This window comes from Mizuhopecten yessoensis, unplaced genomic scaffold, assembly GCF_002113885.1.
Source record: "Mizuhopecten yessoensis strain PY_sf001 unplaced genomic scaffold, ASM211388v2 scaffold523, whole genome shotgun sequence".
NCBI classification, from domain to species: Eukaryota; Metazoa; Mollusca; class Bivalvia; order Pectinida; family Pectinidae; genus Mizuhopecten; species Mizuhopecten yessoensis.
In genome coordinates, this window is record NW_018403589.1 from 1178799 (window position 1) to 1205752 (window position 26954).

The following is a 26954-nucleotide window of genomic DNA, read 5'->3' on the forward strand; positions in this document are numbered from 1 at the left end:
TGAGTCTGGAGAAGAAGATTTTTGAAATATTGGATAATTTTCCCTTTGGGGCCCCGCCCTGGCCCCAGGGGTGGGGGTAGGAATCCCAATTTTACAATTTTGAAGCCTCATCTACCAAGGATGATTCTGACCAAGTTTGAAAAAAATCCATCCACTGGTTCTTGAGAAGAAGTTGAAAATGTAAAAGTTTACGCACGACGCACGACGCACGACGGACGACGACGGACGAAAAGCGATTGGAATAGGTCACTTGAGCAAAGCTCAGGTGACCTAAAAAGAGGACCAATGAAACCCAATCTCATTTCAAGTATAGATTTTGATCCCCACCAAGTTTCATCAAAATATGATTGACAGTTTCTGAGAAGTCCAATATGTGACTGTTATTGATTGTTTAAGGTTTCACACTAAGTGAACCTCTATTTTGAGAATAAATTCTGATCCCCATCATCTACGCATCATTTTGTCAAAAGTTGGTGAAAATCCACCTGTTAGTTTCACAGAAGAAGTCTTTTAAATGTTTTGCACTCTGTGCCCGTTTATGGCCCTGCCCTTAGCCCCCTGGGGTGTCAGTATAGATTCTGATCCCCACCTCAAACTGATGATAACCACAAATTTCATCAAAATATGACCGACACTTTCTGAGGAGATGTCAGAAATGTGACACATGAATAATGATTGCAGTGGCTCTACTGAGTGACTCAGTAGGTCGAATAACAAAAGGCCCATGGGCCTTAACGGTCACCTGAGTCCTACAGTATTTATTTTTGTTGTTGAAATATGTACCAATTTGAGTAAAAAATTGTTAAGTATAACGTTAACTTGTTCAGGACCATGAGCTGATCATTCCTAGACCGATTTTCAGTTAGATCGGCCTAGCAGAACTTGACTTTAAGTTTGAAATAGTTTTTCGAAATGGCGGCCGTGGCAGCCATATTGGATTTCTGATTGACCCGAAAAATAACAACACTTTGTCAGGACCATGAGTCGATCATTCCTACAAAGTTTCAGTTCAATCGGCCTAGCAGAACTTGACTTTAAGTTTGAAATAGTTTTTCAAAATGGCGGCCATATTGGATTTCTGATCGACCCGAAAAATAACAACACTTTGTCAGGATCATGAGTCGATCATTCCTACAAAGTTTCAGTTCAATCGGCCTAGCAGAACTCGACTTTAAGTTTGAAATAGTTTTTCAAAATGGCGGCCGTGGCGGCCATATTGGATTTCTGATCAACCCAAAAAATAACAACACTTTGTCAGGACCATGAGTCGATCATTCCTACCAACGTTTAGTTCAATCGGCCCAGCAGAACTTGACTTCAAGTTTGAAATAGTTTTTCAAAATGACGGCCGTGGCGGCCATATTGGATTCCTGATCGACCCAAAAAATAACAACACTTGGTCAGGGAGATGTCAGTAACCTTCCCATGAAATATTAATGAAATCACTTTGCCAGAATTTCAGCTTAAGTTGAAATTGTAAAATGTTAACGGACGATGGACGATGGACGACGGAGCTAAAGCTCAGGTGACCTAAAAATCCTTCTCATAAAGGATCAGTAGATTCTTGAGAAAAACATTATGATAATTTTCTTAATCAACATCTTATATCATAGATGATTAATTAACCCTCTGCACGCTCCATTACTTTTCAATGTACATTACCCTCCCACTGTATTAATTTGATTAAATTTAACTTTAATTAATTAAAATTTGAAACGAAGTTAATTGGAATTTGTGTACCTCAAACCCATACAAAACCTATATGTTATGTCAGCTACCTATTTTCAATAATTTGAAGTAGGTACTACCGTTGATTATTTACCTGTACAGGTAAAAACTCCAAAATAGGTATTTCTTGTGTTTTGCTAGTCTCTTCATAACTTCATATTTGTGAGTGATATAGGGTTTATATACATTGTGGATTAAAGTTTGAAGAAATACAATACATTGTTTGTAGTTTGTAAGAGTATGATAACGGCTGAAAGTCAGAAACACAACTAAATGGCAACTTAGTTCAAACTTCCATATCTCGTTAGCAGGTAAGTACACAGCACAGGTGTACACAACACAGGTGTGCATACATCCCTAATCACTTTCACTGCTCGTGGCGTTATGAAGTTTGTAGGAGTGTGATAACGACGGAAACAGTCTCCAATACACAGTGCCTTCTGACAGTCTGGACACCAGTAACACGTTTCCTTCCGTTTCATTGACACACCTGGCGTAAAGCGTTTGCCCGGGTAAGTGTTATACACAACACTTCCTGCAAGGATTTTTCCTCTTGGAATTTTCCTGTGCTGGTATCATTTCAGGGAAATGTCTTTCCGCCAGACGGTTTTGGACGACTCCACTGGGCCTTCTTCCTTTCCGACTCAATCGGGACACAAACTGACCGATGAGTGTCATCGCGAGGTCTTTTCGGAAGTCATACTGAGATAGTTTCTTTCCTACTTTCACTTTGGTGTAGAGTATGTAGGCGTTGGTGATCATCATGTTGATTATATGCATAGCCAGTTTTTTCCACCATTTGATACTTTTCCTTGAAATTGTGTAATACTTGGACAACTGATCTGACAGATCCACACCTCCCATATGTTTGTTGTAGTCCATAATGACTGTGGGGATAGTGATGGGCTCCTGTGTTGTGCGGTCGAGTCTGTTTGTCAGAGTAAAAGTTGGTGTGTGCTTTGTAGAAAGCATCACCATGTCCCTTTTTCTCTTTCCATTTCATTGCCAACAGACTATCCCTCTGTCTGTAAATGGCCTCTCCTTTCTTCAGATTGTTGGCCTGTTTTATGGCAACGGGCATTTCTTTACGATTTGTCCGCACTGTCCCCGCGGCACTGGTCCCTTCCGCTTCCAACTCTGAGAACAATGTCGGGCTTGTATAAAAGTTATCAGTGTAAAGCGTGTAGCCTTTATTCAACACATCGCAGCCCCTCATCAAACCCATCACAACATTGTTAGAGTGTCCGCGTTGTGCAGCATCCGGGTTGGGGTCAAAGTCTTTACCCGAGTAAATATCGTATCCACAAATGTAGCCCGACGACGACTCGCACAAAACATACAATTTTATTCCAAATCTGTCAGGCTTATTTGGGATATATTGTTTGAAGGCAAGCCTGCCTTTCCAGGGCACCATTGCCTCATCAAGGGCCAGGTTTTCTGAAGGCGTGTATGTGGTCAAGAACTTTGTTTTTGAGACTTCATACAGCGGCCGCACTTTGAAAATTGGGTCATACACATCATTTCCTCTTGGAATCAGATTGTCATTGTTATTTATATGAAAGCATGTCAAAATGTTAAAAAACCTATCCCTGGGCATGATATTGGTGAATAGGGGGGTTTGAATCGCGGTTTCCACGGACCAGTACTTCTCTAAGTACGGCTTGTCTACCAGGCCAGTGATTATGATAAGCCCTAGCCACTGTTTGATTTCCTCAGGTGTTGTAACGTACCACCCCCTCAAACGAGAATGAACAGATAATGTGTCTGGCTGCACTGTTTATTGATAGTACCGATTGGTTTCGTTGGAAAGTTCGTCAAATACAGTGTCACACATGAACAACTTAAAGAATGTGTACGGCGTCATATCAGCGTCAGCAATGTTTACCTTTAGTCCGGGTGTACCGGTGAATGGAGTGATGAGGGGGTCACTCGCTTCCCGTGACCGTCCACCGCGAATATCGGCCGCAAACTCCTCATCAATGTCGAGATCTGGTATGTCGAACGTTGGCAGAATATTTCCGACATCTTCCAAAACATCGTCTTCATCGAAGCCGTCGAAATCAGCTTTGGAATCATCATCCGCGAAAATGGCGTCAAGAACATTTTGAGCGTCAGCCATGTTTTTCCGAGTGCACAGGTCACTCAACTTCAGGTATATTTAGATTGTCCTGGGAAAGTCCTCATGACCGATAAACTAACCAATCAGATACCAGAATACTCATGGAACCCTCTAGAATCTATTTGTGTGTGCATACGTCACTTCCCGAGCCTCGCTTTCAAACCGAATAATGGTTATTGTTACCTAGGTCTGAAAACGCACATACACGTTTCCGGTAGGAGAATATCGGCAGCACAGAACGCATTTAGACGTTTCCCGAGTGGTAAGGGTTAACAATAGTATTAAAGTAATATTAATCTTTAACATTACAATTTCACAAAAAATCCAATATGACTACAATCTGGAAGTTTCAGATACAATTTTTTTATATCCAAAGCACTGCTTTAACCATTAAAACATTATCGGTCAGATCTGTTCCAAAACTAATTTCAGCGATTAACACGCACAGTATATCATTCAAAAGTTCAAAACTCTATCAGTGCTTTGCACATACATTTTTGTATGATATTATTCTGATCTTACCTTTGTTGATACTCGGGAGAATTTCTTGAGGTCCCAACGAGGAATTTTCACTACACAATAATCCAGGCTAGGTTCAAAGCAGGCTGTTGTGAAATGGTCCTTTGAGCTCGTCACTGTGTTTGGAAGATCCAAGAGGGACATACCCAAGGCAAGCTTGGCAGCAATGTAGGCTAGTGGATAGCCTGTGGCTTTACTGGCAAGGGCCGAGCTCCTCGACAGACGGGCGTTCACCTCGATGATGTAGTACTGTGAAGGAAAAGTCAGGAATCGTTATTAATCACATCTACAGTTGGTATTTAAAGCAATCGTATTTTCGCTTTGAATTCATTATATTATATGAATGTTTACCTGGTTACACTCCGGGTTGAGGGCATATTGTATTACTGTTTACCAGGTTAGACTCTGGGTTGAGGACGAATTGTATTACTGTTTACCTGGTTAGACTCTGGGTTGAGGGCGTATTGTATTATTGTTTACTTGGTTAGACTCCGGGCTGAGGGCGTGTTGTATAACTGTTAACCAGGTTAGATTCTGGGTTGAGGGCATATTGTATTACTGTTTACCTGGTTAGACTCTGGGCTGAGGGCGTGATGTATAACTGTTTACCAGGTTAGATTCTGGGTTGAGGGCATATTGTATTACTGTTTACCTGGTTAGACTCCGGGCTGAGGGCGTGTTGTATAACTGTTAACCAGGTTAGACTCCAGGTTGAGGGCATATTATATTACTGTTTACCTGGTTAGACTCCGGGTTGAGGGTGCATTGTATTACTGTTTACCAGGTTTGACTCCGGGTTGAGGGTGCATTGTATTACTGCTTACCTGGTTAGACTCCGGGCTGAGGGTGCATTGTATTACTGTTTACCAGGTTAGACTCCGGGTTGAGGGTGCATTGTATTACTGTTTACCTGGTTAGACTCTGGGTTGAGGGTGCATTGTATTACTGTTTACCAGGTTAGACTCCAGGTTGAGGGCATATTGTATCAATGTTTGCCTGGTTTGACTCTGGGTTGAGGGAGTATTGTATCAATGTTTACCCAATTTGACTTTGGGTTGAGGGTATATCATATGAATGTTTACCTGGTTAGACTCGGGGTTGTGGGCGTATTGTATGATTGTTTACCTGCTTTGACTCCGGGTTGAGGGCGTATTGTATCAATGTTTACCCAATTTGACTCTGGGTTGAGGGTATATGATATGAATGTTTACCTGGTTAGACTCGGGGTTGTGAGCGTATTGTATGATTGTTTACCCGCTTTGACTCTGGGTTGAGGGCATATTGTATGATTGATTACCTGGTTTGACTCCGAGTTGAGGGTATATGATATGAATGTTTACCTGGTTAGACTCTGGGTTGTTGGCGTGTTGTATGATTGTTTACCTGGTTTAACTCCAGGTTGAGGGTGTATTGTATCAATGTTTACCTGGTTTGACTCCGGGTTGTTGGCGTATTGTAAGATTGTTTACCTGGTTTGACTCTGGGTTGTTGGCATATTGTATGATTGTTTACCTGGTTTGACTCCAGGTTGTTGGTGTATTGTATCAATGTTTACCTGGTTTGACTCCGGGTTGTGGGCGTATTGTAAGATTGTTTACCTGGTTTGACTCCAGGTTGAGGGCGTATTGTAGCAATGTTTACCTGGTTTGACTCCGGGTTGTTGGCGTATTGTAAGATTGTTTACCTGGTTTGATTCCGGGTTGTGCGCGTATTGTAAGATTGTTTACCTGGTTTGACTCCAGGTTGAGGGCGTATTGTATCAATGTTTACCTGGTTTGACTCCGGGTTGAGGGCGTATTGTATCAATGTTTACCTGGTTTGACTCTGGGTTGTGGGCGTATTGTAATATTGTTTACCTGGTTTGACTCTGGGTTGTGGGCGTATTGTAAGATTGTTTACCTGGTTTGACTCTGGGTTGAGGGCGTATTGTATCAATGTTTACCTGGTTTGACTCTGGGTTGAGGGCGTATTGTAAGATTGGTTACCTGGTTTGACTCTGGGTTGTGGGGGTATTGTAAGATTGTTTACCTGGGTTGACTCTGGTTTGTGGGCGTATATGAATTAGAATGGGCTGGGTTGAGGGCATATTGTATTACTGTTTACCTGGTTAGACTCTGGGCTGAGGGCGTGATGTATAACTGTTTACCAGGTTAGATTCTGAGTTGAGGGCATATTGTATTACTGTTTACCTGGTTAGACTCTGGGCTGAGGGCGTGATGTATAACTGTTTACCAGGTTAGATTCTGGGTTGAGGGCATATTGTATTACTGTTTACCTGGTTAGACTCTGGGTTGTTGGCGTGTTGTATGATTGTTTACCTGGTTTGACTCTGGTTTGTGGGCGTATTGTAAGATTGTTTACCTGGTTTGACTCTGGGTTGAGGGTGTATTGTATCAATGATTAATTACCTGGTTTGACTCTGGGTTGAGGGCGTATTGTATCAATGATTAATTACCTGGTTTGACTCCGGGTTGAGGGCGTATTGTAAGATTGTTTACCTGGTTTGACTCCGGGTTGAGGGCGTATTGTATGTTACATTCCCCTACGACCTGGAGGTGGCGTATGACCTTGATAGCAGTGGAGCGAAGCATGTTGTACTCGGTGTTGGTGAGAGTCTGACTAGGAGCCACCACTATTGACTCCCCAGTATGGATCCCGAGTGGATCAACATTCTCCATATTACACACCTGCAAAACAAATCCAACAAAATAGCAGTCATAGTTAACGTGAAATTCCTAGCCACTGCCACCGTCTAACGAAGCAAATTGAAAACAGATAAAGGTGCAGTAAAGTTTAAAGAATAGGAGGTCAATGGTGCGGCATTTACTTCTATATATACATCACCAACATGTTTGATATCTTCTCGAGTCACAAAAGGCTAATAATTTAACATGGTACATGTGTTGATGTCTTTTTTAAAACTAAAGTGATTAATTGAAATTCAACTGTTCAATGATGAGCACGAGAGAAAGAAAACTTCATCATCAAAATTGGTGCCATAATTTTTAAGAATAACTGAAGATGACTGACTGACCAGAAACTGACTGATGCAAATTGTCTCCCTTGGTAAATAGTAGGTACACAATAGGACTTACAGTGATACAGTTGTCAAAGGCATCCCGGACCACCTCGTATTCCACTTCCTTCCAGCCTTTGAGTGATTTATCGATCAGGATCTGACTGGTGTGAGCGAAGGCAGAGTTAGCCAATGTCAGGAGCTCTTCTCTATTGTCAGCAAAACCAGAACCTAGTCCGCCCAGCGCGAAGGCTGCCCGGATCAGCACCGGATACCCCAGACGCTCAGCAGCTTGTACAACCTAGAATACAGATATCATATTCCATACCAGATCTAGATACCAGCTATTTCCAGTTTTACAGTAAAGTACTGTAATTGATGTGGAAATGGTTACGTTTCGTGTGTTAAGTAAATTTGAGCGAAAATATCCATGTTTGAATTAATATAGATAAATATATATAAGAACCATTGCAAAATGTAAAAAAATCTCCACATTGCTATCATTTCAAGGTCACAACAAAAGCTTCCGTTTTTACAGTAAATTTTCGTTTTTTCTATTAATGAAGTAAAAATGATAAACAAATCCTATACCTGTCCCTAGTGTCGGTTACTTTCATATATTTTCCAATCAGTTTTTTATTAATTCCAAATAAGATATTTATTCCAGGTCTACATCTGATCATGAATAGGAAACAAATTCTTCACTACAGCAGTGACTGTTCAGAGTAATAGGTTTAGACCCCATTTCATTGTAAACATAGACAGGGATTGGATAACAAATTATACCTAGTTAACAGGTCCTGTTCAACTCACCTGCTCTGTGTTGTAGACTAAGTTATACCTAGTTAACAGGTCCTGTTCAACTCACCTGTCTGTGTTGTAGACTAAGTTTTACCTAATTAACAGGTCTATATGACTCACCTGCTCTGTGTTGTAGACTAAGTTATACCTAGTTAACAGGTCATGTACAACTCACCTGCTCTGTGCTGTAGACTAAGTTATACCTAGTTAACAGCTCCTGTTCAACTCACCTGCTCTGTGCTGTAGACTAAGTTATACCTAGTTAACAGGTCCTTTAAAACTCACCTGTTCTGTGTTGTAGATTAAGTTATACCTAGTTTACAGGTCATGTACAACTTACCTGCTCTGTGTTGTAAATTAAGTTATACCTAGTTAACAGGTCTTGTACAAATCACCTGCTCTGTGTTGTAGGCTAAGTTATACCTAGTTAACAGGTCATGTACAACTCACCTGCTCTGTGTTGTAGACTAAGTTATACCTAGTTAACAGGTCTTGTACAAATCACCTGCTCTGTGTTGTAGACTAAGTTATACCTAAATAACAGGTCTTGTACAAATCACCTGCTCTGTGTTGTAGACTAAGTTTTACCTAGGTAACAGGGCTTGTACAAATCACCTGCTCTTTGTTGTAGACTAAGTTAGACGTAAATAACAGGTCTTGTCTAAATCACCTGCTCTGTGTTGGAGACTAAGTTATACCTAGTTAACAGGTCTTGCACAAATCACCTGCTCTGTGTTGTAGACTAAGTTATACCTAGTTAACAGGTCTTGTACGACTCACCTGCTTTGTGCTGTAGACTAAGTTATACCTAGGTAACAGGTCCTTTACAAATCACCTGCTCTGTGTTGTAGACTAAGTTTTACCTAGTTAACAGGTCCTGTACGACTCACCTGTTCTGTGGTGTAGGCAGCCTCGCTTGGAGCTACATGTTCATTGATCTCAGCCATTTTGTCTGCAAACACTTTGCGATCCTCTGTCCACAGGATTGACTCGACCTGAGTTCCTAGAACCTTGACCCCAAACTTCTCTAGTGTCCCTAGTTTATTCAGTTGGACACCACAGTTAAGTCCAGTTTGACCTCCAAAAGTCAGGAGAACGCCATCTGGTCGTTCATTCCTGATCACCTGTTATAGTAATACACTTGGTAAGATCACTTTATTCTCCATCAAGTTAGTTCATTTTAGTTTGTTAACAAGAATTCACCACAAATTTGCTTCCAATATGAATTAAGTTGTATGGTAAATATTTGATGAAGCCTCTTTGATTTGACAGTAATTTTGCCAAGCATCTAACTTGAGGAACGGATTTGGATGCCCGCTTGAGGGGGCTCTTATTAAGTAGCATTATCTGGACTTTTCTGCTACAGATTATAAACTAACAGTTAACGAGGTATGCATAGATCTTTAATGCATTCAGGAATTAATCATTATGTGAATTTTCAGTGTAATGCTACTTTTTATGAATTATTTCCAAGTACCCCTGAAATATTCTAGATGACTGGTATAACCCAGTACCCTGCTTGTTTTTTACCCCTATTAGGACATGCACCTTCATTAGGTCAAAATAAGGTATCTTGTCAGCAGTTTACTGTACCTGTGTGACGTAGTGGGGAGTGATGGGCAGGAAGTAGGTCTTGTCAGCCATTCCTTTAGATGTCTGAACTGTGGCGATATTTGGGTTGATTAGCACAGTTGTGATTCGCTCCTCCCGAAGAGCTTTTAATGCCTCAAAAACAAAATTTAATCAATAGTGACACAAAGGTTTCAATTTGTATACATCATATGAGTCAAGTGACCTTTGGTCTTAGACTTACAACTTAGGTACAATAAAGAATAGCGCACTGCTACAGTACACCAAGTGTGGGTATAATTTACAGACATCTAAGTAACCAAGGTTACAAAGGTCACCATGGTTACTTTTATCATAAACATACTATTTCAAAGACTGTTTGTCAGGTAGCATATTTTCCTGAAAATCAGGAAGCCTAGAAGTTGCATGTTGATGACAGAAATAGAGATCTTTTCTTGCCCAATATTGGTCTATTCTTGGAATATATGTTTTTCCTGCCCTTGCTCTATCTTATGTCCCTGCCCTTACTCTATCTTATGTCCCTGCCCTTCCTCTATCTTATGTCCCTGCCCTTCCTCTATCTTATGTCCCTGCCCTTGCTCTATCTTATATCCCTGCCCTTGCTCCATCTTATGTGCCTGCCGTTCCTCTATCTTATGTCCCTGCTCTTGCTCTATCTTATGTGCCTGCTCTTGCTCTATCTTATGTGCCTGCCCTTCCTCTATCTAATGTCCCTGCCCTTGCTCTATCTTATGTCCCTGTCCTTACTCTATAATATGTGCCTGTCCTTGCTCTATCTTATGTGCCTGCTCTATCTTATGTGCCTGCCCTTGCTCTATCTTATGTGCCTGCCCTTGCTCTATCCTATGTGCCTGTCCTTGCTCTATAATATGTGCCTGTCCTTGCTCTATCTTATGTGCCTGCTCTATCTTATGTGCCTGCCCTTGCTCTATAATATGTCCCTGCCCTTGCTCTATCTTATGTCCCTGCCCTTCCTCTATCTAATGTCCCTGTCCTTGCTCTATCTTATGTCCCTGCTCTTGCTCTATAATATGTGCCTGTCCTTGCTCTATCTTATGTGCCTGCCCTTGCTCTATAATATGTGCCTGTCCTTGCTCTATCTTATGTGCCTGCTCTTTCTTATGTCCCTGCCCTTACTCTATCTTATGTCCCTGCCCTTGCTCTATCTTATGTCCCTGCCCTTGCTCTATAATATGTCCCTGCTCTTGCTCTATCTTATGTCCCTGCCCTTGCTCTATCTTATGTCCCTGCTCTTGCTCTATAATATGTCCCTGCTCTTGCTCTATTTTATGTCCCTGCTCTAGCTCTATAATATGTCCCTGCCCTTACTCTATCTTATGTCCCTACTTTTACTATATCTTATGTCCCTGCCCTTGCTCTATAATATGTCCCTGCTCTTGCTGTATAATATGTCCCTGCTCTTGCTCTATTTTATGTCCCTGCTCTTGCTCTATAATATGTCCCTGCTCTTGTTCTATTCTATGTCCCCGCTCTTGCTTTATATTATGTCCCTGCCCTTACTCTATCCTTTTTGCTCTAATCTTAATCTGTAGTGAAATAATTGCACACAGAATTGTTAACCTAGATTGATTAGTTGTTTCCGTGATATTTACCTTTTTTTTTTTTTTTTTTTTTTTTTTTTTTTTTTTTTTTTTTTTTTTTTTTTTTTTTTTTTTTTTTTTTTTTTTTTTTTTTTTTTTTTTTTTTTTTTTTTTTTTTTTTTTTTTTTTTTTTTTTTTTTTTTTTTTTTTTTTTTTTTTTTTTTTTTTTTTTTTTTTTTTTTTTTTTTTTTTTTTTTTTTTTTTTTTTTTTTTTTTTTTTTTTTTTTTTTTTTTTTTTTTTTTTTTTTTTTTTTTTTTTTTTTTTTTTTTTTTTTTTTTTTTTTTTTTTTTTTTTTTTTTTTTTTTTTTTTTTTTTTTTTTTTTTTTTTTTTTTTTTTTTTTTTTTTTTTTTTTTTTTTTTTTTTTTTTTTTTTTTTTTTTTTTTTTTTTTTTTTTTTTTTTTTTTTTTTTTTTTTTTTTTTTTTTTTTTTTTTTTTTTTTTTTTTTTTTTTTTTTTTTTTTTTTTTTTTTTTTTTTTTTTTTTTTTTTTTTTTTTTTTTTTTTTTTTCTTTTCTGTAAACCCATTTCCCTCCTCGTTAAACTATTTGTGCTTTTCTGTACCTACTACACTAACTGACCATCGCTCTAATACATTGACACAACAACAGCAAAGTCATTCTCAGTTTGTACTGTTGACATAAGGTGCTCCATGATGAATACGTTCATGCTAACGTACATGTATATGCCATCAAAATGAAGGTAAATCCTTATATATCATCACCCCTGGCCTTTTGTTGTTCAGAGGCAATTGTTTAAAAGTTTAACACATTTGACACCTGTGGCCTTGAAAGTGAGTCAAGGTGTCATTCATTCACATAAACTTTATAGCCTTTCATCACGGCATGCAACTCCCTAAATATCATCACTCTAGGATTCTTGGTTATTTAGAAGAAGTTGTTTAAAGCAAAATACCTGTTGACACTGGACTGATGCAACATCAAACAACATAAGTTCACTTTGCCTTAGGGGCTTTGTATAAGCAGCAGTACTGTAACCCCCACCCCCGAATGAAATTTATCTTAGGGATATAATGGTATGAAGAGACTGTTCCAATTTTTACCATTTTTACCCATTTGTCCCCACCCAAAAGACCCCTGTTTTGTTTTTAATTATTGATGGCTCCTGCAAAATTATCTTTAATTGATTTTGTAGTTTTCAAGAAGTTGAAAATGCTAACTGTTTAGGAATGGATGCACAACAAAAGACAACTAGAACACTGGCAGGTCAGTTAGGGCCCCATCTTGTGGCAATATATCCCCCATAATCATCAAGAAGCAATCTGCCCATATAGCTGAGATTGACGTTTGACATTTGGACTTCAAAAATAATTGCAAGGAAGCAAAATATACATCTTACATGTACTATGATGCGAGTCTTGTTTCCTTCCACCTCCATATTTGCAGGGCTTACAGAAATGTAAATACCAATGCAATATCCATTTGTTAGCTTTGATTTGTTTTATTTCACCTTAAATTTCTCCCCCATCAAGAGCCAGGGTCAAAGTCAGAGATCCACTTTGTCTTTGACCTTTGGACCCAAATGACATTGACCTTTAACCCAGTAACCCTGATCTTTGGTCAGTTGACTTATTCTTTAATCCGATCAACTTTGCTTCATAATATCATAGTAACAAAATGTTCATCAGTAAAAATTACAAAACTTGACCTTGACCTTGAACCTTCAGACACTGTAACCTGGACCTTTGGTCAGTTGACTCTGTGTTAAGTTCTGATCAACTTTGCTTCATAAAAACATTAAGAAAATGTTCATCAGGAAAAAGATACAATATTTGACCTTGACATTGACCCAGTGACCTTGACCTTAAGTCAGTTGACTCCTTGTTAAATTCTAACCAATTTTGCTTCAAAATGTCATAACAAAATGTTCATCAGTGAAAAGATGCAAAATTTGACCTTGACCTTTGAGCCCAATGACCTTAACCTTGACCTTGATTCTTTTTAACCTCAGTGTGTCTTTGTTTAATTCCGACCAACTTTTCTTCATTATGTCATAAAATGCTCATTAGTGAAAAGCTGCAAAATTTGACCTTTGACCCAGGGACCTTGACCACTGACCCAATGACCCTGACCTTTGGTCAGTTGACTCCTTGTTTAATTCTGATCAACTTTGCTTCATCATGTCATAACTATGTTCATCAGTGAAAATATGGTATAAATCGGTCAATAAATACCAAAGTTATCAGCCAGGAACAAAAGTTGTGGACGGACGGACGGACAGACAGACAGACAGACAGTGTGATTACTATAGGGCACCCGTATCTCCGATACGGGGCCCTAATAAACAAAAGTTTTTACAGGACCTATATATATATATATGTGATGTTTTAGTATCAGGTGTGCATGTATACTGTTAGCTAGAAAATTACATGTCAGGACTGGTGAAGGTTTTCAATATGGACAATGACAATACTGTTCGACCCAACTTTTACTATGACAATACAGGTTGGTCTAGCAGAATTTTTCAGTGTCCCTGTTATCTACTAGTCAATGTGCAATAGTACAGCCCTTTAAATAACTAAGTGTGGCTTCCACACAGTATATGACATGGAATGGTTGAAACCACAATCAATATAAACATCGGATATGTTTCCTGGTAGGCCTGTTTACAGTTTAGCTGTACTGGTTAAAACATATACAACGGTACAACTGTTGTATGATCGTCTAATTATGCAGAAACATACTTTCAATGAAGATGACTTTGACAGAGACACACAGATAAAATCAATCATAGAGTATCACATGCACCCTTTAAATGCACTTCTTACGTCAGATCAATGGGTTTTTACATTGTAGAGTATTGAATTCAGTAAAAATAACCACAGTTGTCTGTTCAATAAAAAAAAAAACTTTGAAAAAGCTGAATCATGTTCCAGGTAACAGCAGTCAGAGATTAACATTGACGAATACCAATATGCAGGTATGTACAGAACTATTTCTATAATACTATAATTTTACAAATAGGAGTAAGAACATTTAAGGTGATAATGCTTTTTGCCAAACTGATGTTAGTAAGTACCATATTCACTGTAGTAACTAACTTACTAATAAGCACCCATGGCACATGAAATATTGGTTTAAGAGGGATTTATTTGGATACCAAAACAGTACTTTTTCCCAAATTGTTGTTGACTAGTACCGTATTCACTGTAGTAAGCACCCATGGCACGTTAAATATTGGTTTAAGGGGAATTTATTTGGATACCAAAACAGTACTTTTTCCCAAATTGTTGCTGGCTAGTACCGTATTCACTGTAGTAAGCTCCAATGGCACATGAAATATTGGTTTACGAGGGATTTATTTGGATACCAAAACAGTACTTTTTCCCTCATTGTTGTTGGCTAGTACCGTATTCACTGTAGTAAGCACCCATGGCAAATGAAATATTGGTTTAAGAGGGCACTTATTTGGATAACGAAACGTAGACCGAGGCAGTTGCTGTAAAAGTGACATAACTGTCAGACAAATACCCAGGGAGAACTACAAAACTTCTTTTTCCTTTTTTTGTAAAACACTGGAAAACAAACTTGTCAGATTGCAAGACTATTGTATCTGATAAAGCATGTATAAAAGAATATATTTTCTTAATCAGAACAGACTAAAATGGAGGAGTAAGTATGGGAGATCAGGCTCCTCCTTCAAGAAGTGCTGAAAAAATAGATTGAAATACCATATAAATGGTTTCTGTTCAGTTCACAAGGAAAAGCAGAAAATCCTTGCAATGATAATTGTCAAGTGAAGGAACAACAATATCATTATAATTGAATTGCACATTTTGTAGTCAGTTGAGGGAGGATAATGGTTGTAAAAACAAAACAATTTCGTTATCTTTGTGAGAAGGGTGCACAAACTGATATCGGCGGTGAAAATTGTTTTTGCCAAAAACCCAGGAAAGTAATTTGGCCGACAACTCAGGAAAATAAACCCCTGCAGAAGAAAGTTTGAAAGACTTAAATTTGGATTAAGAAGGCTTCATTGTAAACAGTAAATGAAAGTGAAGTTACCTGTGATCCTGAGTAGTCGAATTCTCCGGCCTGACCTATAGACAGGCCTCCAGACCCCAGAATAAGCACCTTTTTCGGGCGCATGGTCAGCGGAGGGGGAACTGTTACCGGAGTCTGTAGGGTCATGTACAAACGCTCGGACAACGAGGGGCTACAGGGAGAAAAGATCGTCAGCATATTAGTCCCAGAAAATTGTGATTCATTAATAACATATACTGTAGTGGTTCTGTAGGGGCAAGGAGACTGTGGGTACAATAGAGGAGGTCTGGTTCTGTGGTTACAGTACAGTGATATAAAGTATAACCTCATTATACTGCCAATAACCTCATTAACCTGCCAATAACCTCATTATACTGCCAATAACCTCATTATACTGCCAATAACCTCATTATACTGCAAATAACCTCAGCATACAACCAATAACCTCAGCATACTACAAATAACCTCAGCATACCGCCAATAACCATAGCATACTTCCAATAACCATAGCATACTGCAAATAACCTCAGCATACAGCAAATAACCTCAGCATACTACAAATAACCTCAGCATACCGCCAATAACCATAGCATACCGCCAATAACCATAGCATACTTCCAATAACCTCATTATACTGCCAATAACCTCATTATACTGCCAATAACCTAAGCATACTGCCAATAACCTCAGCATACCGCCAATAACCTCAGCATACTGCCAATAACCTCAGCATACTGCCAATAACCTCAGCATACTGCCAATAACCTCAGCATACTACCAATAACCTCAGAATACTGCAAATAACCTCAGCATACTGCCAATAACCTCAAAACACTGCCAATATCTCAGCATACTGCCACCATTTGAAATTTTGGCATTACCCTATAAAGGGGTGTGGCAATGTATTGAAGGAAACAGAGAAAAGAACCTTGTAATATGTTGCCTGTAAGCAAGGTGGCAAATGAAACAAGTGGTGTTATATCGAGTTTTACTGTAAAGTCCAAACAAGGCTGCAGTAATATATAAGTAACACAAAAATACAATTTGTAAAGGCATTATACTTTGTCTTGCCTTTGAAAAATTGACACTGATGAAACAAAATACTGTACATTGCATTCAGAACATGAAGTTAATACTGACTCCATTATGACTTGAACAACCACTAGTATATCCATATAATATATATGGGGCAAGAAAGTAATTCTTACAGTGTAGACAACATGATGTCAAATTTTCAGAGCAATCGGCTCCTTTATCGAGACACAGAAAAAACAAAAAACATAAACATTACATAACAAGAGGCCCAATGGGCCTGAATCGCTCACCTGGTATTAATCTCACACTTGTCATCTTAAAAGTGGACTAAAATACAGCTACAGGCAGAATATCAGTGTTTGATTCATAAGAACCTATTAAAAGATTTAAACATATGACCTTGAATGTCGAACAAGGACATATCAGTACCCTGGACCTTTTGGTTATTCAGAACAAGTCATATAAAGATTAAAACATATTTGACCCCTGTGACCTTGAATATATGTCAAAGTCATTCATTTGAACAAACTTGGTAGTCCTTCATCCCAGCATGTTACTGGCCAAATATCATCATCCTAGGCCTCTTGGTTATTCAGAAGAAGACGTTTGAAGATTTTAACACATTTGACCCGTGACCTTGAAAGTGGGTCAAGGTCATTCATTTGAACAAACTTGATAGCCCTTCATCCGTGTATGCAACAGGCCCAATATCAGTACCCTGTGCCTTTTGGTTATTGAGAAGATGTCGTTTGAAGATTTTAACACATTTGACCCTTGTGACCTTGAATGTATGTCAAAGTCATTCATTTGAACAAACTTGGTAGCCCTTCATCCTAGCATGCTACAGGCCCAATATCAGTTCCCTGGGCCTTTTGGTTATTTAGAAGAAGTTGTTTGAAGATTTTAACACATTTGACCCCTGTGACCTTGAAAGTGGGTCAATGTCATTCATTTGAACACACTTGGTAGCCCTTCATCCTAGCATGCTACAGGCCCAATATAATCACACTAGGCCTTTTGGTTATTGAGAAGAAGTTGTTTAAAGTAAATTATTGACGCCGGACGATGGACGCTGCGCCACTGCATAAGGTCACTTGCTTTTCAGGCAGGTGAGCTAAAAGCAATATTAGAAACATAATAGGGTATAACTAAAATATTTTGAAAACAAAAACCCCCCCAGCTTTTACAAAATATTCTGTGTCTCGATAAAGGAGCCGATTGCTCCGAAAATTTGACGACAACATCATATTGTCTACACTGTTAGAATTACTACATTGCCCCATATATAACATTCTAAGTAATTCATATCCTACAAACATATGTTTACAAGGATCCAGTGAAGCTATCGTTAATATAACTTCGTTGACCCACATATATAAACATATATATATATACAAGAGGCCCATGGGCCTTAACTGTCACCTGACATCCGATTCAAATTAGGACTGTCATCCATGGCCAATTCGTGACCTTGCTGCATCGTCCATTAATTTTTCTTTGTGAACACAATAACTTCAGTAAATATGAACCGATTTTGATGAAACTTTGTATGCAGCTTTGTATCAATGAGATCTTGGATGAGTTTGAATACCGGACCAATTTGACTTACATAGTAATTCCCCTTGGTAATTCTATTATTGGTGGACCCTGTGAACACGATAAGTGAAATAAATGGGTGTGACTCCAATTTTGACCCAAACTTGGTAACTGTATGTCTTCTGTTCTTGGTTAAAAGAAACAAGTAAAAGCGTAAATCAATGATTTATTAAATAAGGCACAAAATTTTAATAGCACCTTGATAGTAGCAAAAATGCGTCATGAATGAAAAAAAGGTGTACACATGAATTTACATGTGTAATGTCAATTAACATCACAGGGACAAATAATAATATAATGACAAAGGGCAATAACTCTGCAGGTTACCTTCAAATAATTACCGGACAAAGTTTCATTGAACTCCGTCAACATTTATTCAAGTTATCGTGTTCACAAGGTCCAATAATAATATTATTACAAAGGCCAATAACTCTGTAAGTTACTGTCAAATAATTCCCAGTTTCAAACTCATCCGAGATCTTATTGATATAAGGCTACATACAGAGTTTCAACAAACTTAATTGATATTTACTTAAGTTATCGTGAACACAAGGTCCAATACAAAAAAGTGTAATAATATTATTACAAAGGGCAATAACTCTGTAAGTTACTGTCAAATAATTCCCATTTTCCAACTTATCCGAGATCTAATTGATATAAGGCCGCATACAAAGTTTCATTAAACTTGGTTGATAATTACTTAAGTAATCATGTTCACAAGGTCCAATAATAATATTATTACAAAGGGCAATTACTCTGTAAGTTACTGTCGAATAATTCCCATTTAGAGTCCAGGATCTTATTGATATATGGCTGCATACAAAGTTTCATCAAACTTGGTTAACATTTACTCAAGTTATCGTGTTCACAAGGTCCAATAATAATAATATTACGAAGGGCAATAACTCTGTAAGCTACTGTCCAATAATTCCAATTTTTCGAACTCGTCCGAGATCTTATTGATATATAACTGCATACAAAGTTTCATCAAACTCAGTTAACATTTAGTGAAGTTATCGTGTTCACAAGGAAAAGTTAACGCACGACAACGGACAAAAAGGCTATCACAATAGGTTACCATGACCTATGGTCATAGGTAACCTAAACAGTTAAGAAATCAAAACAAATATCTGTAAAGCATTTACACTTTCATTATCAATCTTGAGAAAAGCTTCTGAAGTTTGATGATGGAAGTGCTGACGTAGCTTTACAGATCTATGCGTTTCTGATTTTTTTACTTTTCTTATATCTACCATACAAAGAGAATATAATACCTTTTAACCTACACTGTACAGTATCTATATATGTGTACTCATAAAACTGTTTAAGTTCTGCTCAAGTACTGCATAAGTGGAAATTCTCATGTATAGAAATGTGGACCTTGTTACTCTTCAAACTGATTGCGAGTTGAACATTTTGGGCTGGCAATGGTTTTGAAATCGACATATTCTATATACCTATAATCGATAAATAAAGATTAGCGTGTAGAAGATGTTTTCCTGCTAATTTAGTCAAAGAAAAAATGCGAGCAATTCTACTTGGCAAAAAAATTCCACTTATACTGTGTAATCATTCTATTTACCTACACTGACAAGTTCTGAACAGTAGTAAGGTAGCTAGTCCAGACACATATTGACAGCAGTATGAATGTAATTATCTTTATAATGAACACAAAAGTAAGCATTACATCATACAGACCTGTTTGGGACTTTTCGCAAATATGTATGTACATGTAATCAAGCAGAATATCACACTGAAAAATTCCACTAAGTAATTATATTACCTCATTCCTGGAATTGTGTCAATAAATTACAAAGGGATATAACTGGTTCACTGGTCATCTACTATAGGGACCGTATTAGTTGTCAGATCCTTTTATCTAATAATTCTGTGTAGGACATGCACAATGCTAATGTTCTTTTAAATACACAAATAATACCTGCCACAAAATTATATAACAGAAGTACATAGTTCATATAATAAAATAAATAATTTCTAGGTTTTATACACTTGAAGGTTTTATACACTTTAAGTACATGTACACTGTCGCAACGTCCGTAAAACAGTTCAGTGTGGTGTATGGTTACCCAGCTAATGGAGTAAACTCATGGAATACACACATCAAGTTCTCATGAAAAAGTGATTGATTAATTGATTACTTCAAGTTATGCTTATAAAACCTTTTATGGCTAGTAGCATGTATGGTAAGTACCATCTAGAGTTAGTTAAGTAACATTTTTAGGAAGTTAAGTAAAAGTTAAGTAAAAGGTATGTTACATTTATAGTTGGTAACATTTAGGATAAGTAAAGTAACATTAAGGGTAAGAAACATTTACAGTTAGTTAAGTAACATTTTTAGTAAGTTAAGTAAAAGTTAAGTAAAAGGTATGTTACATTTATAGTTGGTAACATTTAGGATAAGTAAAGTAACATTAAGGGTAAGAAACATTTACAGTTAGTTAAGTAACATTTTTAGTAAGTTAAGTAAAAGTTAAGTAAAAGGTATGTTACATTTATAGTTGGTAACATTTAGGATAAGTAAAGTAACATTAAGGGTAAGTAACATTTAGAGTTAGTTAAGTAACATTTTTAGTAAGTTAAGTAAAAGTTAAGTAAAAGGTATGTTACATTTATAGTTGGTAACATTTAGGATAAGTAAAGTAACATTAAGGGTAAGTAACTTTTAGAGTTAGTTAAGTAACATTTTAAGTAAGTTAAGTAAAAGGTATGTTACATTTATAGTTGGTAACATTTAGGATAAGTAAAGTAACATTAAGGGTAAGTAACATTTACAGTTAGTTAAGTAACATTTTTAGTAAGTTAAGTAAAAGTTAAGTAAAAGGTATGTTACATTTATAGTTGGTAACATTTAGGATAAGTAAAGTAACATTAAGGGTAAGTAACATTTAGAGTTAGTTAAGTAACATTTTTAGTAAGTTAAGTAACAGTTAAGTAAAAGGTACTTTAAATTTATAGTTGGTAACATTTAGGATAAGTAAAGTAACATTAAGGGAAAGTCACATTTACAGTTAGTTAAGTAACATTTTTAGTAAGTTAAGTAACAGTTAAGTAAAAGGTACTTTAAATTTATAGTTGGTAACATTTAGGATAAGTAAAGTAACATTAAGGGTAAGTCACATTTACAGTTAGTTAAGTAACATTTTTAGTAAGTTAAGTAACAGTTAAGTAAAAGGTACTTTAAATTTATAGTTGGTAACATTTAGGATAAGTAAAGTAACATTAAGGGTAAGTAACATTTACAGTTAAGTAACATTTCTGGTAAGTTAAGTAATATTAATGGTAAGTAACATTTATCATAAATCATATGGTATGTTACATTTATAGTTGGTAACATTTATGATATGTAAAGTAACATTAAGGGTAAGAAACATTTACAGTTAGTTAAGTAACATTTTTAGTAAGTTAAGTAAAAGTTAATTAAAAGGTATGTTACATTTATAGGTGGTAACATTTAGGATAAGTAAAGTAACATTAAGGGTAAGTCACATTTACAGTTAGTTAAGTATCATTTTTAGTAAGTTAAGTAAAAGGTATGTTACTTTTATAGTTGGTAACATTTAGGATATGTAAAGTAACATTAAGGGTAAGAAACATTTACAGTTAGTTAAGTAACATTTTTAGTAAGTTAAGTAAAAGTTAAGCAAAAGGTATGTTACATTTATAGTTTGTAACATTTAGGATATGTAAAGTAACATTAAGGGTAAGAAACATTTACAGTTAGTTAAGTAACATTTTTAGTAAGTTAAGTAACAGTTAAGTAAAAGGTACTTTAAATTTATAGTTGGTAACATTTAGGATAAGTAAAGTAACATTAAGGGAAAGTAAAATTTAGAGTTAGTTAAGTAACATTTCTGGTAAGTCAACTAATATTTATGGTAAGTCTAGTAACATTTTGGGGAAGTGAAGTAATATTAATGCTAACTAACATTTATCATAAATCCTATGGTATGTTACATTTATAGTTGGTAACATTTAGGATAAGTAAAGTAACATTAAGGGTAAGTAACATTTAGAGTTAGTTAAGTAACATTTCTGGTAAGTCAAGTAATATTTATGGTAAGTCTAGTAACATTTTGGGTAAGTTAAGTAATATTAATGCTAACTAACATTTATCATAAATCCTATGGTATGTTACATTTATAGTTCGTAACATTGGGGATAAGCTAAGTAACCTTTAGGGTAAGTTACGTAACATTTATGGTTATTCACGTAACATTAATCATTAACTAAAACACTGACAGGTCAGTAAGGGCCCCGTCTTGTGGCAATATATCCTCCATAATCAAGAATGACGCGTTGTTTAATTCCCACAAACATTGCTTCAAAGTGTCATAATGAAATATTCACCAGCAAAAAAATACAAAATTTTACCGTGACCTTGACCTTAAGTCAGTTGACTCTTTGTTAAATTCCGACCAACTTTGCTTCATAAAGTCATAACAAAATGTTCATCAAGGAAAAGATACAAAATTTGACCGTGACCTTTGACAAAGTGACCTTGACCTTTGGTCAATTGACTCCTTGTTTATTTCTGAGCCACATTGCTTCAAAGTGTCATACCAAAATGTTCACCAGTGAAAAGATATAAAATTTAACCTTGACCTTTGACCCAATGACCTTGACATTTGGTCAGGTTGACACCTTGTTTAATTCTGATCAACTTTGCTTCATCATGTCAAAACAAAAAGTTCACCAGTGAAAAGATACAAAATTGAACCTTGACCTTTGAATCTAATGACCTTAACCTTTGACCTCAACTTTTTACCTCAGTGTGTCTCTTTGTTTAATCCAAACAACTTTGCTTCATGTCATAAAATGCTCATTAGTGAAAGGCTACTAAATTTTACCTTGACCTTTGACCGAGTGACCTTGACCTTAAGTCAGTTGACTCTTTGTTAAATTCCAACCAACTTTGCTTCATAAAGTCATAACAAAATGTTCATCAGGGAAAAGATACAAAATTTGACCGTGACCTTTGACAAAGTGACCTTGACCTTTGGTCAGTTGACTCCTTGTTTAATTCTGAGCATCATTGCCTCTAAGTCTCATACCAAAATGTTCACCAGTGAAAAGATACAAAATTTAACCTTGACCTTTGACCCAATGACCTTGACATTTGGTCAGGTTGACCCCTTGTTCAATTCTGATCAACTTTGCTTCATCATGTCATAACAAAATGTTCATCAGTGAAAAGATGCAAAATTTGACCTTGACATTTAAACCTAATGACCTTGTTCTTTGACCTTGACTTTTTACCTTAATGTGTATTTTTGTGAACTGAACATCTTGACTAAATTTCATATACATCGGTCAATAAATACCAAAGTTATCAGCCAGGAACAAAATTTGTGGACGGACAGACAGACAGACAGAGTGATTACTATAGGGCACCCGTATCTCCGATACGGGCCCTAATTATATGGTAAGTAACATTTACGGTTAGTCATGCAACATTGACCATAAATCCTATGGTATGCTACATTTATAGTTCGTAACATTGGGGATAAGTTAAGTAACATTTAGGGTAAGTACCATTTAGAGTTAGTGAAGTAACATTTCTGGTAAGTCAAGTAACATTTATGGTAAGTTAAGTAATATAATTGGTAAGTAACATTTATTATGAATCCTTTGGTAACATCTATAGTTAGTAACATTTAAGGTAAGTTAAGAAACATTTAGGGTAATGGTAAGTAAAATTTATCATTTATTCCTATGGTAAGTGATGGCAAGTAACATGACTGTATAGTCAGTAACATTTTGTGTAAGTTACATTTATAGAAGTAACATTTATGGCAAGTTAAGTAACATTTATCATTGATTATATGGTAAGTAATATTTAGGGTGAGTCACGTAACACTTACCATTAATTCTATGGTAAGTAACATTTATGGTTAGTCACGCAATATTTATCATAAATTCTATTGTAAGTAACATTTATGGGAAGTTAAGTAACATTTATCATTAATAATATGGTAAGTAACATTTATGATAAGTCACGCAACATTTATCATTAATTCTATGGTAAGTAACATTTATGGTAAGTCACGCAACATTTATCATTAATTCTATGGTAAGTAACATTAATGGTTAGTCAGGTAACATTTATCATTAATTCTATAGTAAGTAATATTTTTGGTAAGTCAGGTAACATTGATCATTAATTCTATGGTAAGTAATATTTTTGGTAAGTCACGCAACATTTATCATTTATTCTATGGTAAGTAACATTTATGGTAAGTCAGGAAACATTTATCATTAATTCTATGGTAAGTAATATTTATGGTTAGATACGTATCATTTAGAGTTAGTTAAGTAAAATTTATGGTTAGTAACATTTAGGGTAATTTAGGTAACATTTTAGGGTAAATAACATTTTTGATTAATTCCTGTCTGTTAACAATTAATATACTGTGTATCTAGAAATTTTTGCCACATTTTAATTTTCGCCCTTTGCACCCTCAGCAATGTGGGCGAATGCATCACAACCATGAATATAGTACACAGCATACCATATATACACTAACACGTAAAGGATGAAGCATAATAAATTAACCGATGTAGGGGAAATATTTGACAGGGTGTAAATTCCCCAGTATACATGTAGAATAGATTTTAATTCTGTTGAGGAATGAAGTTGATAGAGCGACGACAAAGATTTTATAAAAATAGTAAAAGTGACCTTGACATTTAATGCAGTCACCAGGAATGAAGTCAATATAGCGATGACAGAGTTTTTCTAATAATAGTTAAAGTGACCTTGACCTTTAACGCAGTAATCTGAAACACAAACTTATTCAAGTTATTGTCATACCGAATACTTGTATTAAGTTTCATGAAATTCCGTTATGGAATGAAGTCGGTTAGGCGATGACAATATTTTTCTGAAAATAGTAAGTCACCTTGACCTTCAACATAGAAACCTGAAACATGAATTCATTCAAGGTATTGCCAAACCAAACACCTGTACAAGTTTCATGAAATTCCATTCAAAAATGAAGTTGCTAGAGGGATGACAATTTTTTTTCTAACAATAGTAAGAGACCTTGGCCTTCAACGTAGAAACTCAAAACTCGACTTTGTTCAAGGCATTGCCATACCAAACACCTGTACAAAGTTTCATGAAACTCCATTGGGAAATGAAGTTGCTAGAGCAATTTAGTAATGAAAGCCTATTTTTTTTTACTTTCACATCTTTATTGCATTTCAAATCTGTTTCCCATTTAGCTTATTGAAACCCATTTTCCAGTTTTTCCAGTTGAAAACTTATCAACCAACTGTGAAGACTTACATTTTATTTCTGACAACATGACTTCTTTCTGGTTCTACAAATGATGCCATTTGAGTGTTTAAAAGATTTGACACCTGTGACTTTGAGTATATATATGTCAAGGACAATTCTTTTCCCCAAATCTGTAAGACACAATGCGAGCAAGCTACCAGCTGCTTTACATCAGGACTCCAGGCCTTTTAATTCTTTGGAATAAGCTGTTCCAGTGTTTTAATAGATTTGAACCATGTGGCTTTAAATATAAGTGAAGGTCATCTTTTCCCCAAAACATTGTAGCAGTACATGTAGGCATAGTACTGGCAATATATTAAGACTGTTTCCAAGTTTGTTTTTCAGAAAAACGCCATTTGAGTGTTTAACAAATTTCGACCTTGTGACCTTGAATACGAACCAAATTAATTTCTTTACAAATCTGTTGAAGTAAATTATATGTGTCTTGTTTCTATAGAACCTGTATATATGATATCACAGATCTGACTCTTGTGACCTTGAATGTTGGTGAAGGTCAATTCCTTTCAATACTTTGTAGTACTCCATGGCAACATGCTTACATATTTCATGACTTTATATTAAGCCTCTTGAATATTCAGTAAAAGTCATCGGAGTATTTTTAAAAGATTTGATACCTATGTTTTGGAATATATAGGTCAATTTTATTTCTTTGTCCAGAGTCTATAAACTTCAATACCAGCAAGCTCATGGTCACATATCATAGTTCTAGGCCTTTTGGTACTTCAGAAGGTGTCTGAACATTTTAACAAATTTGAACCCTGCAATTTCGAATGAAGGTCAAGGTCATTTATTTTGAACACTTCATCACATCTACCCACTGGTTCATAGGTCCAAATCATGACCCTAAGCTTGGTCAAATTTGAGAAGTCATTTAAACATTTAAATTAATTTTAACATATTTGATCTTGCTGTTGTAAAATGAAGGTCACTTGAGCCTTGGGGTCATGAGATGTAACAATACTAAATTGCCTTGTCCTAGGCATTGTTTAAACAATATAAGGTTAAAATCCTGTTACCCTCCCTATGGGGATGGGAATAGGTACATACTTCAATAAAGTACAGTGATGCTTCATACACTAATTTTATATTTTTATGCCTATGCACACTGCTGAGCACTCAATGACACCGGCTAGATAGCCTACTCTGTGTTAGTCTACTGACTATTGAGGGAAAACCAACACTTTCAGTATCTAGACAGTAATATGATGAAAAGAGTAAGTTACTGTGAAATACACTTGCCTAAAGACTCCTTGTTTGTGGTTGCGGACTTGGTCAAGGAAAACCGTGAACAGAATATCAAGATCCTGAGGTCCTCCCATGTGTTCTGGATGAAACTGCGTACTGAAAAAAATAGACAGAAAACTGCTTGTAGACCAACTAGTGAATCAGATCCTTCTGGAGGGCTGGACACAAATATTCAGAGGACTTACCTTTTCGAAATATCTCTCTGGGAGAGCTGAGGGATTGAAATCTTTAATTGATAATCTGAACATTACAGCAAAGGCAGAACAATATAGGCCCTTCCCATCCCAACGTGACATATTTAAATATAAGAAGAAGTCACTATATTAATATTGTATTCTTCTATTGAAAGATTTCTGGGATGAGGTGAAAGGGAAAAACATTA

The 26954-nt window shown here is 36.3% G+C and overlaps 2 protein-coding genes across 8 annotated transcripts in view; one reads left to right on the plus strand and one right to left on the minus strand.

Moving 5' to 3' along the window:
* Window positions 1-26954, minus strand: part of LOC110450403 (CAD protein-like) — a 128913-nt gene that overhangs the window by 55220 nt on the left and 46739 nt on the right. For all 5 annotated transcript variants that reach the window (XM_021497899.1, XM_021497910.1, XM_021497892.1 and 2 more), the window contains 7 exons: window positions 26567-26668; window positions 15397-15547; window positions 9777-9908; window positions 9074-9307; window positions 7462-7683; window positions 6865-7053; window positions 4370-4615 (listed from right to left, as the gene is read on the minus strand). In XM_021497899.1, the coding sequence (XP_021353574.1) occupies window positions 4370-4615; window positions 6865-7053; window positions 7462-7683; window positions 9074-9307; window positions 9777-9908; window positions 15397-15547; window positions 26567-26668 (1276 nt within the window). The remainder of the gene's footprint in view (window positions 1-4369; window positions 4616-6864; window positions 7054-7461; window positions 7684-9073; window positions 9308-9776; window positions 9909-15396; window positions 15548-26566; window positions 26669-26954) is intronic.
* The window catches only part of LOC110450426, a 56435-nt gene that overhangs the window by 2371 nt on the left and 27110 nt on the right, over window positions 1-26954 (plus strand). Inside the window, exon 2 of one of the 3 annotated variants that reach the window (XM_021497941.1) lies at window positions 14268-14311. The exons of 1 other annotated variant lie outside the window; for it this stretch is intronic. The gene's annotated coding sequence lies outside the window, so the exon portion shown is untranslated. Of the gene's footprint in view, window positions 1-14267; window positions 14312-20060; window positions 20211-26954 lie in introns of those variants that run through there. One more of the 3 variants, XM_021497950.1, reaches the window with a different exon arrangement.